The sequence below is a fragment of the Dendrobates tinctorius genome, unplaced genomic scaffold (assembly GCF_039654945.1).
Source record: "Dendrobates tinctorius isolate UK_male_01 unplaced genomic scaffold, ASM3965494v1 ptg000071l, whole genome shotgun sequence".
Lineage (NCBI taxonomy): Eukaryota > Metazoa > Chordata > Amphibia > Anura > Dendrobatidae > Dendrobates > Dendrobates tinctorius.
Window position 1 is genome coordinate 15,502,942 of NW_027361739.1, and position 17,909 is coordinate 15,520,850.

The 17,909-nt window shown below is 50.2% G+C and overlaps 1 protein-coding gene across 1 annotated transcript in view; it reads left to right on the plus strand.

Moving 5' to 3' along the window:
* Nucleotides 1-7,299: 7,299 nt before the first annotated feature.
* The window catches only part of RAB22A (RAB22A, member RAS oncogene family), a 36,054-nt gene continuing 25,444 nt past the window's right edge, over nucleotides 7,300-17,909 (plus strand). The window contains exons 1-2 of the mRNA XM_073582444.1: nucleotides 7,300-7,460; nucleotides 11,609-11,688. Of these exons, the coding sequence (XP_073438545.1) occupies nucleotides 7,425-7,460; nucleotides 11,609-11,688 (116 nt within the window). The 5' untranslated portion in view covers nucleotides 7,300-7,424. The remainder of the gene's footprint in view (nucleotides 7,461-11,608; nucleotides 11,689-17,909) is intronic.

Sequence of the window (17,909 nt, forward strand, 5' to 3'; positions counted from 1 at the left end):
TCATCGAGCCTGTGACATAGCGCTCAGATATTCAGTGGGCCTCACACAATCCAAAAGTGTCCAGTGTCCACTAGTGTGAGCAGAAATTCAAAATCTCCCCTGTCCTATAGACACCTTGTACCTTGTTTTACATTACTATATAGTTTGTTGGATTTTGTCTACATTTCTACCAAAAATGAGGAAGGCTGGTGGAAGAGGCCGTGGAATTGGGCGGGGGTTGGCAGCTGGTAATGATGGTGTTGGTGGTGGATCTGATGGTAGTGGCAAGAGCAAAATAGGACCGAATGCAGGAGGTGTTGAGCCTGCGTCATCGTCTGGCTCCATAAGGCTTCGAAGGCTTAGTTTTCTAGGAGTTGGCAAACCGCTTTTAAAGCCAGAGCATCAGGAAAAAGTTTTGTCTTACATTGCTGACTCAGCCTCCAGCTCTATCACCTCCTCTTCTTCAGTTGTAAAAAGCAAAAGCACTGAGTCGTCATTGGAAGCTCATGTTCATGAACCACACCTTTCCTTGTGTCCTTCACCCCAACCAAGATTGAAGGATGACGCTGGCCATACTACTGATTACTCCATGGAGCTGTTTTCACATACCATGCCTGGATTATCAAGTCAAATGGTGAATTACCCAGGCCAAGATGAATCTGACATGGAGTGCACTGATGCACAGCCGCTGATGGATGATTCTGCTGGTACATTCACTCAGAGCACTACATTGTCCTCGCAGTGTACAGAGCCAGATTCTGACCCTGTTGAGACTCAGGTGCCCCTTCCCGCACACTATACCACCATACACGGTGACTCAGAGGAAGGTGCACATGACATTGAAGAGGAGGTGATGGATGACCCAGTTGTTGACCCAGATTGGCATCCATTGGGGGAAGAGGGTGCTGCTTCCAATAGCTCAGATGAGGAGCATCCACAGCAGACATCGACATCGCAACAGCTGTTATCTGGCAGGCCCGGAGCACTCCAAAGACAGGTTCCAAACATCAAAAGAGTTGCTGGACAGCTTGTCCAGAGGGTCAAAAGATCACAGCGTGCTAGGCCGCAAAATGTCTGCCAAAGTAGGAAGAGTGCAGTGTGGCACTTTTTTGAACAAAATCCTCATGATCAGGCCAAGGTTATCTGTAAGAAGTGGGCAAAGACCTTTAGCCGAGGGAAAAATCTGAAAAATTTGAATACCAGTTGCATGCTTAGACATTTAAACACCATGCACTTGCAAGTGTGGACACAACACCAAACCTCAAGTGCCACATGTGCAACTGATCACAACGAAGGTAGTCAGCAATGCTACATTGTTTCCCCCACTGTAAGCCCACCGGTTAGCACAGCAGCAAATGTTGAGGTGTCGTTGCAAGGCCACAGCAGTCAGGGAATCCCACTGTTATATCAACGAAAGACTGATTCTAGGCCATCAGAAAGAACACCAACTCCATCACCATCATCAACCCTCTCTCAGTCCGCCCTGTCCACCGCTACTTCCACCATATGCAGCTCTCAAGTCCAGCTCACCCTCCCAGACACTATGAGTAGGTCAAGAAAGTACTCAGTCTCTCATCCGCGTACACTGGGTTTGAACGCCCACATTGCCAAACTAATCTCGTTTGAGATGATGCCCTTTCCGTTGGTGGAAAGCGCAGCTTTCCGCGAACTCATGGCCTGTGCAGTACCACGCTATGACCTACCCAGTCGCCACTTCTTCTCTCGCAAAGCCATCCCAGCCCTCCACCATCATGTGAAAGACCGCATTGTCCATGCACTCAAGCAGTCAGTGAGCGGAAAGGTGCACCTCACAACTGATGCATGGTCCAGTCGGCATGGCCAGGGCCGTTACGTGTCCATCACTGCGTACTGGGTTAATGTGGTGGATGCAGGGTCCACAGGGCACAGCGGTGGTGGGACAGTGCTGCCTAGCCCACGGTATAGGAAACAGTTGGCTGTAGGCGTTCGACCCTCCTCCAGAAGCGAAAGCTCGTCCACAGAGCGCAGTCGTACGAGCACTCCATCTGCAGCTGCCACTGTTGCACACGAGGTGTCCCCCTATCGAGCAGCTAGTGGAAAGCGTCAGCAGGCTGTGTTGCAGATGATGTGTTTGGGCGACAGACACACCGCCGAGGTGCTGGCCGAGTACTTGAAGCGACAAACTGAGTCATGGCTGGGCAGTGTACATCTTGAGGCAGGCAAGGTAGTTAGTGATAACGGCCGTAATTTTGTGGCAGCCATAGCCCTTTCAAAACTCAGCCACATACCTTGCTTGGCTCACACCTTGAACCTGGTGGTGCAGTGCTTCCTCAAAAATTATCCAGAGTTAACAGCCCTGATCCAGAAGGTGCAAAGACTGTGCGCGCACATCCGCCGGTCGCCTGTACACTCCGTTCGTATGCAGAAGCTGCAGCGATTGCTCCACCTTCCCAACCACCGCCTCATTATCGACATTGCAACAAGGTGGAACTCCACCCTGCACAAGGTGGAGCGGCTGTGCGAGCAGAGGCAGGCCATAATGCATTTGTGGGAGGATACACGGCCAGGCACTTTGAGAGCAGACATGGAGTTGACAGGTGTGCAGTGGTCGAAGCTGAAAGACCTCTGTAAAGTCCTTCAGTGTTTTGAGGAATGCACACGGCTGGTAAGCGCAGACGACGCCATCCTAAGCATGAGCATCCCACTTATGCGTCTGCTCATGCAAACTTTGATGCACCTTAAGGAGCAGGCGTCTGCAGCCAATGTTGATGAGGAGGAAGAGGAGGAGGGAATCCTTGATGACATTCAGCCATTGTCTGCTCAGGGACCTCTCCTGGACGAGGTGGAGGAAGAAGAGGAGGAGGAGGATGATTGGGATGATTACTTAGGGGAGGAGGATGCATCTCGTGGGGCAAGTGAAAATGTTGGCGTGGCAAGGTCTGGTACAGGGTTTGTGCGTGACTGGAGGGATGTGGATTTGCCAGAAAGTGCTCCTCCAACCAGCACTCGCAGTGCATCATTGACACCGGGAACATTGGCCCACATGTCAGATTATGCCTTGCAGATCCTAAAAAGGGACCCCCGCATTGCCAAAATGATGAACGATGACGACTACTGGTTGGCCAGCATCCTGGATCCACGCTATAAAGGCAAATTACAAAACATCATGCCACAGGAGAACCTTGACCTAATATTGGCTAATAAACAAGCAACTCTGGTAAATCGGTTGCTTGAGGCATTCCCAGCACACAGCAGCAGTGATGGTTCTCACACGAGCCGTACGGGCCGGGGTCAGCTTGGCAGAGGTGTTCGTGGTGCACACAGCAGAAGTGGCGTTGGAGACAGGGGTTTCATGACAATGTTGTGGACTGATTTTTCAAGTACCGCTCACACAACTGGTAATACTGCATCGATGGAAAGTGACAGGAGACAGCAGTTGTCAACTATGGTTACAAACTACTTTTCCTCCCATATCGATGTTCTCCCACACAGGTCATTCCCCTTTGACTATTGGGCCGCTAAACTGGACACCTGGCCTGAATTGGCCCAATATGCCTTACAGGAGCTCGCTTGCCCAGCTGCAAGTGTGCTATCGGAAAGAGTCTTCAGTGCAGCTGGATCAATCCTGACAGAAAAAAGGACCCGTCTGTCAACCCAAAATATGGATGATCTAACCTTCATTAAAATGAACCACGCATGGGTTTCCAAGGATTTTGTCCCACCTTCCACTGATGACACATAGGGTGACAGAAAAATGGCTTGCTTTGGTCCACCTCTTCCTGGGACTTGACCTATTTCACCTTTTGCATCAGCTGAATGTCCAACATCAACATATGCCACTTTCTAAAACTCCCTAACTGTGCCGCCTCCCCCCCCATGGCCGGGGTCACCACCTAGCGCACGACACCGTGCGAGTGCCGTTGCCCTGGACAGGTGGGTAGGCCGACTCTTGGGCGCGGGCACTGGCACAGGGTCCCTCATAGTGCAATCAAGTGTCTCTGACGGTGGTGGTGCACACCCGCCGTCAGACACACCGCCGTACTATGAGGGGCCCAGTGCCAGTACCGACGCCCACGAGTGGGCCCCCCTTGCTTGGGCAGGGCCCCAGCATTTGCAATCTTTACCTCTCCCTGCTCCTCCGCTGTGTAGTCTGGGCCGTCAAATCCATACTGTGCCTGACACCGTTTGAGCCTGCCTCCTGATGTATAGACATATATTTTGAATGTGTACGCTATCCATACATGTTATCTGGGGATACGGTACCCTTTCTCACCTTTGTGCAATCACGTGCAGTCCATACTGGGCCTAACACCGTCTGAGCCTGCCTCCTGATGTATAGACATATATTTTGAATGTGTACACTATCCATACATGTTATCTGGGGATACGGTACCCTTTCTCACCTTTGTGCAATCACGTGCAATCCATACTGGGCCTAACACCGTCTGAGCCTGCCTCCTGATGTATAGACATATATTTTGAATGTGTACGCTATCCATACATGTTATCTGGGGATACGGTACCCTTTCTAACCTTTGTGCAATCATGTGCAATCCATACTGGGCCTAACACCGTCTGAGCCTGCCTCCTGATGTATAGACATATATTTTGAATGTGTTCGCTATCCATACATGTTATCTGGGGATACGGTACCCTTTCTCACCTTTGTGCAATCACGTGTAATCCATACTGGGCGTGAGAACGGCTGGCGAGCTGTTAAGCAAGCTACAGCACCTGTGGTTTGCATACGTAAGTTTTTCATTTTTTCAGGAATGACGGTTAGGCCTAATTCCGGAACTGCGGTTGACCTGCACTTACTGGGAAATCATTGTTCGTGGGTAATAATTGTAATCAGTGATCCCCATCACTAACGTTGTTCAGCGGGTTATCTGCACCTGTAAGCGACAAACGCTGGCCTTTTCAGTGTAGCGCACATGCAGCCACGGACATGTAAGGGCATGACACACCAGTTATTGGCCAATCTCATGTGCCAGAGCCTCACGTGTCCCTCTAGTAAGCCGGACTCGGACCGCGGGGCATGACGGAGTCTCGTTCGTTAACGGAATTAAGCTTGCAATGTGTGCATCTGTTCTGTAGCTGGCATGGTTGAGGTTTCCCAGGTGGAGTTGAATTTAACCATAGGCTCCACTCCTGGTGGTGCCCTTCTGGACATTCCTTTAAGGTTCAGCTTTGCAACCATACTGCCCACGTAAAACAAACACTTTGCCTTCATGAACGCTGTTTGGAGGGTCATGACTCATGGGAATAACGCCTATCAGTTAACCTGCTAGAGAGATCGTTCGTTGCTCCCAAGCATGACATCACACTCCCTAGGAGGAAGGTAATGCCACTGTGGCGACCGTACTCCTGGGGGCGACACAAGTGCACTGATGCCCAGCCACTGCTCGATGAATCTGCTGGTACATTGACCCAGACCACTACATTCCCCTCGCACGCTACCCGGCCTGAATCTGACCCTGATGAAACTCAGGTTACCCTTCCCATATACAGTTCCATCTTACACGGTGACAAAGAGGAAGCTGCAGATGAAAGTGCAGGTTCGGCCCACCCGCCATCAGACACACCACCGTACTATCAGGGGCCCTGTGCCAGTGCCGTCGCCAACGAGTGGGCCCCCCTGCTTGCTCAGGATCACAGCACTTGCAAAGTTGAAATACTGTGCAGTGAGATGGAAGATGGGGACGACGAGGAGTCCAGACAAGTACAGGGATTCCCTAGCGAGGAGACTTATTTGATTGTTTTCAATGTTGGGACAGCAATTTTTGGGGAGCACTATACTCTGGAGAATGATAGATGGGGCCCACCATACACTGGAACATTCCAAAGGTGGACATCAGACACTGGAGCAGCATTTACAGGGCCCATTATACACTAGAGCATTAGAAATGGGGCCCATTATGTTTGGAGCATTATTTGGGCCCATAAGACAGTGGAGCTTCATCCATGGGGACCAACATATACTGTAGCATTATGTGGAGCTCATCATATACTGTTTCAAACATTATATGGGACCAACGATTCTGTATGGAGAAATAGATGGGCCTCGTCATGAGATGTAAAAAGTGAAGTATTTTTCATTGTACTATACCGCTATTTCTCTGCCGTATCGGAGCATGATGAGTTGTGGTATTATGTGTTAAAGGGGCGCTCTTTCGCCCAGGGCACATGAAAACCTGGAGCCAGCCCTACCCCCCCACAACTTTAGCCAAATAACCCCCATTTTTCAGTGCGTAACTAGTATTATGAAGTTAATTAAGGTTGACAAGCTTATGTAAGAAGAATTGATGCTTTTGGCATTCAAATGGGCGCTGTAGGTGTGTTTCCTGTCCTCCTCTCACTGCTGACTTTTATTCCCCATTGACTTACATTGGGTTTCGTGTTTCGGGACGACCCCGACTTTTCCCTATAATCGGACGATCTTGCTCGTCGGGTTTCACGAAACGAAACGCGACCCTAAAAAACCAAAAGTCGCTCAACTCTAATGGTGACATCTGTGGTCTGCGGTGAGGTAACGCCACGTGCACCGGGCAACCAGTCACAATTACACAAAAATACAGGAGGTTGAAGAGTACATAGGTGCATTATTAGATATGTCAGGGGTAGGAAACCCCCAAATAATTGCGTGACAGCGGGAAATCACCTGACTGGCAATATCTGCAGGAAAAGCACTGACCCGGGGAGGGGGACTGACTGAGGACAATGGAGGCGGGCTCGGCTGGATGCAAGGCCCTGGGAGGAGACTCGGTGCAGGGCGGGATGGGGAGGCGGGCTCGGCTGGATGCTCGGCCCTGGGAGGAGACTCGGTGCTGGGCGGGATGGGGAGGCGGGCTCCGCTGGATGCTCGGCCCTGGGAGGAGACTCGGTGCAGGGCGGGATGGGGAGGCGGGCTCCGCTGGATGCTCGGCCCTGGGAGGAGACTCGGTGCAGGGCGGGATGGGGAGGCGGGCTCCGCTGGATGCTCGGCCCTGGGAGGAGACTCGGTGCTGGGCGGGATGGGGAGGCGGGCTCCGCTGGATGCTCGGCCCTGGGAGGAGACTCGGTGCAGGGCGGGATGGGGAGGCGGGCTCGGCTGGATGCTCGGCCCTGGGAGGAGACTCGGTGCTGGGCGGGATGGGGAGGCGGGCTCCGCTGGATGCTCGGCCCTGGGAGGAGACTCGGTGCTGGGCGGGATGGGGAGGCGGGCTCCGCTGGATGCTCGGCCCTGGGAGGAGACTCGGTGCTGGGCGGGATGGGGAGGCGGGCTCCGCTGGATGCTCGGCCCTGGGAGGAGACTCGGTGCTGGGCGGGATGGGGAGGCGGGCTCGGCTGGATGCTCGGCCCTGGGAGGAGACTCGGTGCTGGGCGGGATGGGGAGGCGGGCACCGCTGCTGTTGCAGGCCCAACGAGGCCGAGGATTACGCCTGGACTCCCGGTGCTGCCGCTAGCTATCGGCGGGCATAGATGCCATGGCGTTACGGGAGTTGAAGGTCTGCCTGCTGGGGGTGAGTCAGAGGGCGCGGTGCCCACATGGAAATCCTGCATGTCCCCAGTGGGCACATCAGGGGCACGGCGCCTCAGTGAACACAGAGGGAGATATGGGCTGTAGCTGCCACCTGTGTAATCTCTGCTCATCTGTGCAAAGTCACCACCTTGTTGCTGCCGCTCTGAATCCTTGTGTGTTTGGGGGGTTACTGTCTTCTAGCTAGTATAATGTACGTAGATAATAAGTAGCATTATATACCGCGTCCCTTTAGAAGGCTGACTAACCTGATGTAAGGTATGTACGCCTGACAGCTGCTGTGTAACAGTGTGCCTGCCGTATCCTCAGATGCACAGGATTGCTGTCGCTGTGATTGGGGCGACGCGTAGACTGGAGATATGGAAACAGTTGTGGGCACAGCGGTGCCTGTGTATGGGGCAAAGGCAGTGTAGAACCAGCGGTCACAATGGGGTCCTGGTGCCCGACTGGACCCCCAAGGACCCCTGAGCCAAATTAGAACTTGAAGATACTAGTCTTCTAGATGGTATTGGGTAGAGTAAAGGCCTTGTTATAGATTTTGCATTGGTCACAGGAAAGTCAGGCTTCTGGGCATGGGGGTGCCATTTAGGGTTTGTTTTTTTTCTTTAAGTAACGCAAACCCGAAACCCCCTTTCTCAGAATAGGGGCTGCCGCCTCTGCCCTTCCTAGGATACTTTCTCTCCTCACTGCAGATCTGTCTATCGTCCCCTCCTGCTACCTCTAACACTGAGAGAAGGGAGGGAAACTGACTCCACGCTGATGGATTCGTAAGATTTAGGGTTATTAATTAAAACCCTCCCTACATGTCACAATTATATATTGGCCAACCAATGCTCGCTCCCCCCGTAATATCCGCACCAGTAACAGAAACCAGACGACCCCCTTGTCAGAATCGGGGCTTTGATGTACCTGACCAGACTTTAGTGTATGATACCATTAATGTCCAGTAACATCTACCCTGAGATTAGTAGCCCAGTATGTATTCATGGGGGGAGGGGAGGTCATTGTCCCATTTAAAAGCTTTCCGAATCTGATACCAGCCAAGTCTCTCTGAATGACAGATTTCCTTGGATACAGTGGCACCCAAACAGTAGGTATCTCTATGAGAGTGCGGGTTGTATGTAAAACAGCAGAGAGGAGGTATTATGTGTCCCACATCATGGCACCTCACCAGTAGCCATCACGGGGATAATTTTAAGTAATTATTTTAAACCATTTTTTAGGGTACATTCTGAATGGGATAAAAAAACGGGCACTAAAAGTAGGGCAACATTTTTGTGATTGAGCACAGATTTTTTTTTTTTTTTTTTTGGCGATTTAGGTCACTAGCGAATTGCTGCTGTGATTTTTACTTAGACTTGTCAGTAACAAAAAGACACAGCAGAGAGGAAATAAAAGTAATAATAAATAGAAACCATGCACCAATATTCATATAATCAGATAATTGTGTTCGAGTCAAATAGTGCATACATTCAATTTTTATAAATAGATCCTCCTGATGTGTCATGAAGATTGAATGGAACCCATTCGATTATTTAGTGTGAACAAACCACTATGTTGGACAGGTCTGTTATAAAGACGGGACAGCTAAATATATATAAAAACAGCCTTTAATAAATCGGATTTGGCAGTCGTAAACAATGTGCAAGAAAAAAGTGCCTAAGGCATACCAATAGTTAATACAGAATCACAACATACATATATAAAGATAATTCCTGAGATCTGTCAAAAAAATATTTTAAAAAACATTGTGCAACAATATAGTACATATGTATAGTTCATATCTTCATCCCGCAATTATAAGTGTGTATATATATATATATATATATATATATAAATTAACACATATCATAAAAAGTAATATTGTAAATATTTGTAAATTATTTTACCAAAATATATCACAAAAAGTGATTCCAACCACCATAATTTACACAACCCTCTTGTAAACCGTAATATATGTGTGTAAATACATATCCATGATATGCCATAATAATCATATCACATGTAACAATATAGCTATAAGAAACGGTGTGTGACCATTCAGTGATATGTGAGCCGATAAAACCATGTGTTGAATACCAGCGGTATAATGACAGCCTCTTGCGGTAATGCCAGGCACTCCCCGACGCGCGTTTCGGAACCAGCGTCCTTCGTCAGGGGTTGACAAAGGACGCTGGTTCCGAAACGCGCGTCGGGGAGTGCCTGGCATTACCGCAAGAGGCTGTCATTATACCGCTGGTATGTAACACATGGTTTTATCGGCTCACATATCACTGAATGGTCACACACCGTTTCTTATAGCTATATGGTTACATGTGATATGATTATTATGGCATATCATGGATATGTATTTACACACACATATATTACTGTTTACAAGAGGGTTGTGTAAATTAATGGTGGTTGGAATCACTTTTTGTGAGATATTTTGGTAAAATAATTTACAAATATTTACAATATTACTTTTTATGATATGTGTTAATTTTATATATATATATATATATATATACACACTTATAATTGCGGGATGAAGATATGAACTATACATATGTACTATATTGTTGCACAATGTTTTTAAAATATTTTTTTGACAGATCTCAGGAATTATCTTTATATATGTATGTTGTGATTCTGTATTAGCTATTGGTATGACTTAGGCCTGTTTCACACTTCCGTTTTTGTGTCCGCCAAACGGATCCGTTTCCGTTTTTTTGACGGAAACTGATGCAAACGGATCCGTTTTTTAAAAACTGATCCGTTTTTTTGACGGATCCGCGGTAACCGTAATGGAAGTCTATGGGACAAAAAAAAACGGATCCTGCAAAAAATGGCGGATCCGTTTTTTTACGGAAAACAACGGATTTTGACGGATTTGAAAAAACGGAAGTGTGAAACAGGCCTTTGGCACTTTTTTCTTGCACATTGTTTACGACTGCCAAATCCGATTTATTAAAGGCTGTTTTTATATATATTTAGTCTTCCCGTCTTTATAACAGACCTGTCCAACATAGTGGTTTGTTCACATTAGACTTGTTAGTGACTGATTTCCACAACCATGAGCTGATCATCCCAGTGATTTATAGTATTAAAGATTTACATATGTTTTAATGCAATTTTATTATGTAAGACTGTATTCACACGTTGACCATTTGGTCAGTATTTTACATCAGTATGTCTAAGCCAAAACCAGGAGTGGGTGATAAATCCAGAAGTGGTGACGGGTTTCTATTATATTTTTCCTCTGATTGTTCCTCTCCTGGTTTTGTATTACACATACTGAGGTAAAATACTGACCAAATATCCTGAATGTGGCCAAAATGTATCCATCAAATTTTAGGCGACATGCCGTTTGGAGACTTAACCATGTTTCAGATTTTTCACCTGTAGGAGTGTCTCACCCAGTAATATAGGCTGGATGTGCGATCTGTGTGTATCCAAGATACTGTCGTTTTCAGTAGCTAATACATCATTACAGCGTCAGTCCTGCATTTATTTTCTCTTCATGCGCTTTCTCTTTATAACCTGTTTCTCTTCCCTCCCTGAGTCTCTGCATGCTTTCTCCCTGTCCACACTGTTGATCTATATACTACCTCTTTACCCTTTGTGCTTTGTTCTTTAACTCTGAGAGAAGGAAGGAGTTGCAATAAGCTGTCAATCCCTAGCAGGAATTCAGAAAGCTTTGCTACAAAATTTTGCAGATCTCTCACCTGCAGGAGCAAAATGGTACAACATTTTGAGTGAACGCTTTTTATAAAATCGCGTAACTTTGCATTTATAAAACAAATGAATGACAAAAAATGATTTGCAAAGGCGTACATAGCCTATAAGTGCCCGTACATTAGTTATGCTGCTTGTCTCATGCCTGCTGTCACTGTAGATGGTGCAGGTGGTTGTCACAGAGGCTTTATATCCTATCTAGGCTTCCTCTCTGGAGGAAGACACATTACATTCCCTGATAACAAAAGTTAAAAATCAACCTGGCATCACTTCTCATTCCCACTGGGTACAATGGTCAATGCCCTTTTCATGATATTAGTCAGTGAAAGTTCCAGGTCCTATATCCTGATTCTGCAGGGTCACAGGGACTTTGTATAAACACCATTGATGGGTAATGCTCTGCTCTATTTGCAGGATACAGGGGTTGGAAAATCGAGCATTGTCTGGCGATTTGTAGAAGACAGCTTTGATCCCAACATCAATCCCACTATTGGGTAAGATGGGGTTTCTACTAAACTATTGGGGGCTGAGAGCTTTACATTGTGTTTGTTACTGTGCAAATTTAAAGGGCTTTTATGGGATTTAATAAAAATTGCCCATGTGAAAGAAGTGGTGTACCATAGTATATTGCTAGAGTAATAGTAGCCTATGTTGACCCCGCAGGAGCGCCACTAGTCTCTGCTTACCTCCTGCAGCATTGACGTGACCACTTCAGCCAATCTTTGCCCTCAGCGATCATGTGGCAATCACCGCTGAAGCCAGTGATTAGCTGCAGTGGTTGGCATGTCATCGCTGCAGGAAATAAGGAGAGACCAGCGAGGGCCACTCGAGAGGTGGTTACTTTTTTATTTTATGGTTTTAGTTACTCAATCGACTTGTCTGCAGTCTGGTTGTTTGTTTAGAGTGAAATCACAGCTCTTACTTTGTATAGCAATTTGTTTGGGAAATGCGGTCATCCAGCACCTCTCACCAGGTCGTCCCAGCCTAAATATTTACACCTCCCTTTCTTTGTAGTATACTCGTACACAGGGCTATAGACGCAGAGATTTGGGCTGCCTTATGTATGATTATGTCCTCAGAGTGAAGGCTGCAGGTAGTCACCAGTGAACAGTCAATTCCTTTCCCTGAGTCCTCATTTCACACGTCCGATTTCTCGTTCGCCTTATTGGGGGACACAGAGACCATGGGTGTACGCTGCTGCCACTAGGAGGCTGACACTATGCACAAAAAAAAGGGTTAGCTGAGCTCCTCCTCCGCAGTGTACACCCCACCGACCGGCAGGAAATTCCTCAGTTTAGCTTAGTGTCAGTAGGAGGTGGACACGGGTCTTTCATTAGACCCATATCTACCTCGATGTGCGTCGTTCCTTTTCAGGTTTCCGGAGGGATACAGTGTGAATGGTCACTACTGTACTCCCACAAGAGACTATGAGTACGGCGTGTACTGCCACCCCGTATCCTCATAGCTCTCAGTGGCGGGACCACAGATTAGCACGGGTGCGTGCCAGCGATCAGGAGAGTCCTCGCCCCCCGCCTCCCACCCACTCGCCTACCAGAGCCTGTCGGTCGGATGAGGCGCGGATACCACAAAGACGCAGACAGCGTGGGATATATCGGGTACCTTTATTGCAAACGGAGGTGAGTATGCAGTCCAAGACGCAGCCCCCTGGCGGTTTCAGGATTCTTGGGAGCGGTCGCCGAGGGAGTACTGTGGAGTCTCTGCGCCGCCCGCGCCTCCCGGCGGCCGCCGCATTCGTACGGGCCCCGGCTGTTGCGCGGGCCTTGTTCTATGCTTCTCCACCTCCTTCTTTCTTCGGCTTTCGGCAGGGGATCCAGGTGATAGGTAGGGAGGTGGCCGCGGCGACGCTGCGAGACCTCCGCGCTGCCCCGCGCTGACAGGCGGCCGTCGCCATTAATTTAGTCCCCGGCTTCATTTCGGGCCTTCTCTGACATCGCGGCCACGCCCCCCCCGCTCTCTCTCTCATAGGCGGGCTTCTCTCCCGCCCGTTCTAGGACCACCCACCGCCTCTCAGAGCCTGCGGTGGGCAGCGGGCGGTACCCTCTTTGCCTCAGCAGCTAGCTCCGCCCATCTTCTTCGTTTGAAGGCGCGCGTTTATCCTGGTTCCCTCAGGCTGCCGCCATTTTATCACCATGTCAGCCGGACACAGATGGATTCCACGTTCTCCTCTGCTGGGGCCCTGCATCTTCAGACGAGCCGTGTATCAGCACCTTTGGGGACACCGCATCGTGAGTAGCTCTGCAACTGCAGACTGACACCCTTCTCTGCCTTCTGTCCCCCAACCTTCCAGCATTTCCGCAGGTTTCTTCTTTTCTCCTTCATTATCCTATCTCTAAGGCTGAGCGTGGCCGTCCGCCTGCCCCCACCCCTCTGCCTGGACTGCAGCAATCCCATTCAGCATGACTCCGTCCAGGAGCCACCTATTGCGCCACGTGAAAGCGAACCCCCCATTCCTGGTTGGGCCTCGTCTCTTTCACAATTTGTGGCAGGCCTCACCAGGGTGTCTCAGTCCATAGTAGCCGTCCTTGATAAGTTGCCCCTGGACAATTCTGCAGGGTCCAGCAGGTCACATGAAGCTCCATCTGAGCCAGCCAGCAGAAGCCGCAAAGGCCCAGACAGGATCACCGGCCGGGATCCCCTCCTGGCCTCACATCCCCACATAGTCCTTCCCAGCAGTCGCCCTCCCGTGCCTCCTGACCCGAGTCAGGTGAAGCGTTCTCGGATGTGTCATCCGAAGGGATCTTAGAGCTGGACGCGGACATGAAGGTTACGGTACAGAACCTCATTGCTGCGATTTACCACACCTTCGAAATCTCAGACTCCCCTGCGAAATCCTCAGAACAGGAGGTTTCGTTCAGACGGGCAGAAACACCTTCCAGGGTCTTCGCCTCCCACTCTGAGTTTGGCAAGATCCTTACCAGGGAAAGAGAAAATCCGACCAGGCGCCTTCAAAGAGGGAAGCGCCTCGGCGTGCTGTACCCGTTTGCCAAGGAGCTCACCAACAACTGGTCTGCTTCCCCCTCGGTAGACGCACCCGTGTCCAGATTGTCTAACAGCACGGTCCTCCCGATTTCAGGTGTGGCGTCACTAAAGGATTCGAATGATAGAATTATAGAATCCTTAGCAAAGCATACGAAGCGGCTGCGGCGGTGCTAAGCCCAGCCTTCGCTTCCTCTTGGGTAGCGAAGGCCATAGCCACTTGGGCAGAGGATCTCTGCAGGGGCATCCTAGGTAAGGCCCAACCAGAGCAATTGTCCGAACTGGCCAACCAGATCTCCCATGCAGGGGATTATCTGCTCTCTGCCTCCTTGGATGTCGCGTCTTGCGCAGTTCAGGCGTCAAGCAGCGTTGTGGCAATCCGACGTACAATTTGGCTCAAGGCTTGGCAGGCGGATTTGAATTCAGATAAGTCTCTTACCAATCTGCCTTTTCAGGGAGCGCGTCTCTTCGGATCCCAGATGGATCAGATTATTTAGGACGCCACTGGAGGTACGAGTTCCCTCCTCCCTCAGTCCAAGCCTCGCAGACCTCCGCTAAAACGTCAGCTTCGGCCCTTTCGGACATTCCACCGTTTCAATACGGCAGACAACTTCTCTAACCAACAGAAAACGCAGGTACGCCAGGATAGAAAAAAGGCGTCTTTCAGACCCACTCCCTCCAGGCGATCTCACTCCTCCCAGGGCAGAACCTCCGGATCCAGATCTGGACAGTCCACATCAGCATGACTATCAACTAACCCCCGAGAGTCCTTCCCAATTGGGAGGTCGACGTCTTTTCTTCAGAGACGGCTGGCTTGCCTCAGTAGAGGACGCTTGGGTCAGGGAGGTGGTATCATCAGGATACAAGATAGAGTTCATTTCTCGTCCCCGGGATCGTTTCTTCGAGTCCCAACCTCCAAAAGATCCTGCCTTAGTTCCGGGGTTCTTTGCGTCCATCGCCTCTCTCCTCACTTCTGGAGTGATCGTGCCCGTCCCCGAGTCAGAACGGTTCACAGGGTTTTACTCAAACCTGTTTGTGGTACCGAAAAAAGGCGGTACAGTTCGCCCCATCTTGGACCTCAAGTTACTCAACAAGACAGTCCGACTGCGTCATTTCTGAATGGAGTCTCTGGTCGGTAATCGCTTCCATAGAGACGCAGGAGTTCATGTGTTAAATAGACATTCAAGATGCCTATCTACATGTTCCCATATTCTCCGGCCATCAGAAATTCCTAAGATTCGCCAGGAACATTACCAATTCGTTGCACTGCCGTTCGATCTCGCCACCGCACCCAGAGTACTTACGAAGATCATGGCAGCGTTGATGGCCTTGTTGAGAATCAAAGGTCTCGTTCTTTTTCCGTACCTCGACGACATTCTGATCGAAGCTCCATCCTTTCATCAAGCTCGCCAAAGTCTTACCATCGTCCCCGACACCCTGTCCAATTTCGGGTGGCTCATCAACAAAAGGAAGTCCTGCCTTTTTCCAACACAACGTCTTGTGTTTCTGGGTCTATTGTTCGGCAATCGTCTATCGAAGGTTTTCTCCCACAAGAAAAGACTTGCTCCCTGCAGCGGGATGTGCGAGAGCTGCATATCTTACGACTTCCATCTCTCCGGACAACCATGAAAGTCCTGGGAAAGATGGTGGCAGCGACAGAGGCGGTTCCCTTTCCCAATTTCACTCCAGACCCCTCCAACACGCCATACTGTCTCGGTGGAACAGGTCTGTTCTTTCCCTGGACCGCCCATTTCGTCTTTCATACCGGGTCAAGCAGTCCCTCAATTGGTGGCTGATGTCTCCTCTCATCTCCCTAGGACGGCCATTCCTTCCCATTCACTGGCAGATTGTGACAACGGATGCCAGCCTCCTCGGCCGGGGGCAGTGTTCCGCAGTCACACTGTTCAGGGTCGATGGTCGATTCAGGAGTCAGCTCTGCCGATCAACGTCCTCGAGATACGAGCGATTTATCTGTCTCTTGTTCACTGGGAGAGGCTTCTCAAGGGCCTGCCTATCCGGATTCAGACAGACAATACCACAGCAGTGGCATATGTCAACTGCCAGGGGGGACACGGAGTGTCTCAGCCCTGGCAGAAGTGTCCAAGATTCTTCATTGGGCAGAGCTTTCAGTCCCGGCAATATCCGCGGTGCACATTCCTGGCGTGGACAACTGGGCCGCCGATTTTCTCAGCCGCGAGGGTCTAGTGGCGGGAGAGTGGTCCCTACGTCCGGAGGTATTTCTTCAGCTATGCCGTCGTTGGGGAACCCCGGACGTAGACCTGCTAGATTCTCGCCTCAACAGGAAAGTTTGTATCCAGGGCTCGAGATCCTCTCGCAGTGGGCGCCAGCGCTCTGGCCATTCCTTGGTCGCAGTTCAAGCTCCCCTACCTATTCCCTCCTCTGCCTCTTCTTCCCAGGCTGTTGAAGAAAATCAAGGCGGAAGGAATTCCAGTCACTCATCGCCCCGAATTGGCCCAGAAGGGCTTGGTTCACGAACATCGTCAACCTTCTCGCGGACGCCCCCTGGAAGCTTCCAGACAGGGCAGATCTGCTGTCTCAAGGTCCGATTTGCCACTCCAATTCTCGGCCACTCAATTTAACGGCGTGGCTGTTGAAACCGAGGTTTTGAAACGATCAGGCTTTTCGGATCGAGTTATTCATACTATGATCCGGGCCAGAAAGCCATCGTCTTCCAAAGTTTATTACCGTACCTGGAAGGCCTATTTCACTTGGTGCGAGTCCACCGACATTCTGCCCATACATTTTTCGCTCCCTTCTGTCCTGGAGTTTCTTCAGGCAGGGCGTGATGCAGGCCTTGCCCTCAGCTCTTTAAAAGGTCAAGTTTCGGCGCTGTCCATTTTATTCCAGAAGACGTTGGCCTCCCGTCCTCAGGTCAAAACCTTCCTTCAAGGAGTGGCTCATACGGCTCCTCCGTACCGAGCGCCCGTAGATCCTTGGGATCTTAATCTGGTTCTTGAGGCTCTGCAAGGTCCTCCCTTTGAACCTCTCAGGGAACTTTCCCCTATCCCTCCTTTCATGGAAAGTAGCCTTCCTAGTGGCCATCGCCTCCATCCGTCGCGTGTCGGAATTGGCGGCCCTCTCTTGCCGCTCTCCTTTCTTGGTACTCCTCTAGGACAAGGTAGTTCTGCGGCCTCCGCCCGCTTTCCTTCTTAAAGTGCTGTCCACTTTCCACCTGAATGAGGATACTGTTCTCCCGTCCTTTTGTCCGGGTCCAGCTCGTCCTCGGGACCGCTCCTTGAACGAGCTGGACTTGGTCAGGGCGATGAAGGTCTACCTAGCTAGGACGACTTCTTTGCGGAAGACAGACTCTCTCTTCATCCTTCCAGATGGGGTGCAGAGAGGTCAGCCGGCCTCCAAAGCTACTATTGCTCGCTGGATCAGATCGGCAATTTTGGAGGCCTACCGGGTCATACATCGATTGACCCCTCCGGGAATTAGAGCTCACTCTACCCGGGCAGTGGGTACCTCCTGGACGGTGCGCCACAGAGCTTCCGCGCTGCAGCTTGTAAAGCTGCAACCTGGTCATCGGTTCACACATTTGTGAAATTCTACAAGGTCCACACCTATGCTTCGGTGGATGCCAGCCTAGGTGGAAGGATTCTGCAGGCAGTGGTGGTGAGTCCGCAGGCCTGATGGAAGTTTGCTTTCCCGCCCCAGGGACTGCTTTGGGACGTCCCATGGTGTCTGTGTCCCCCAA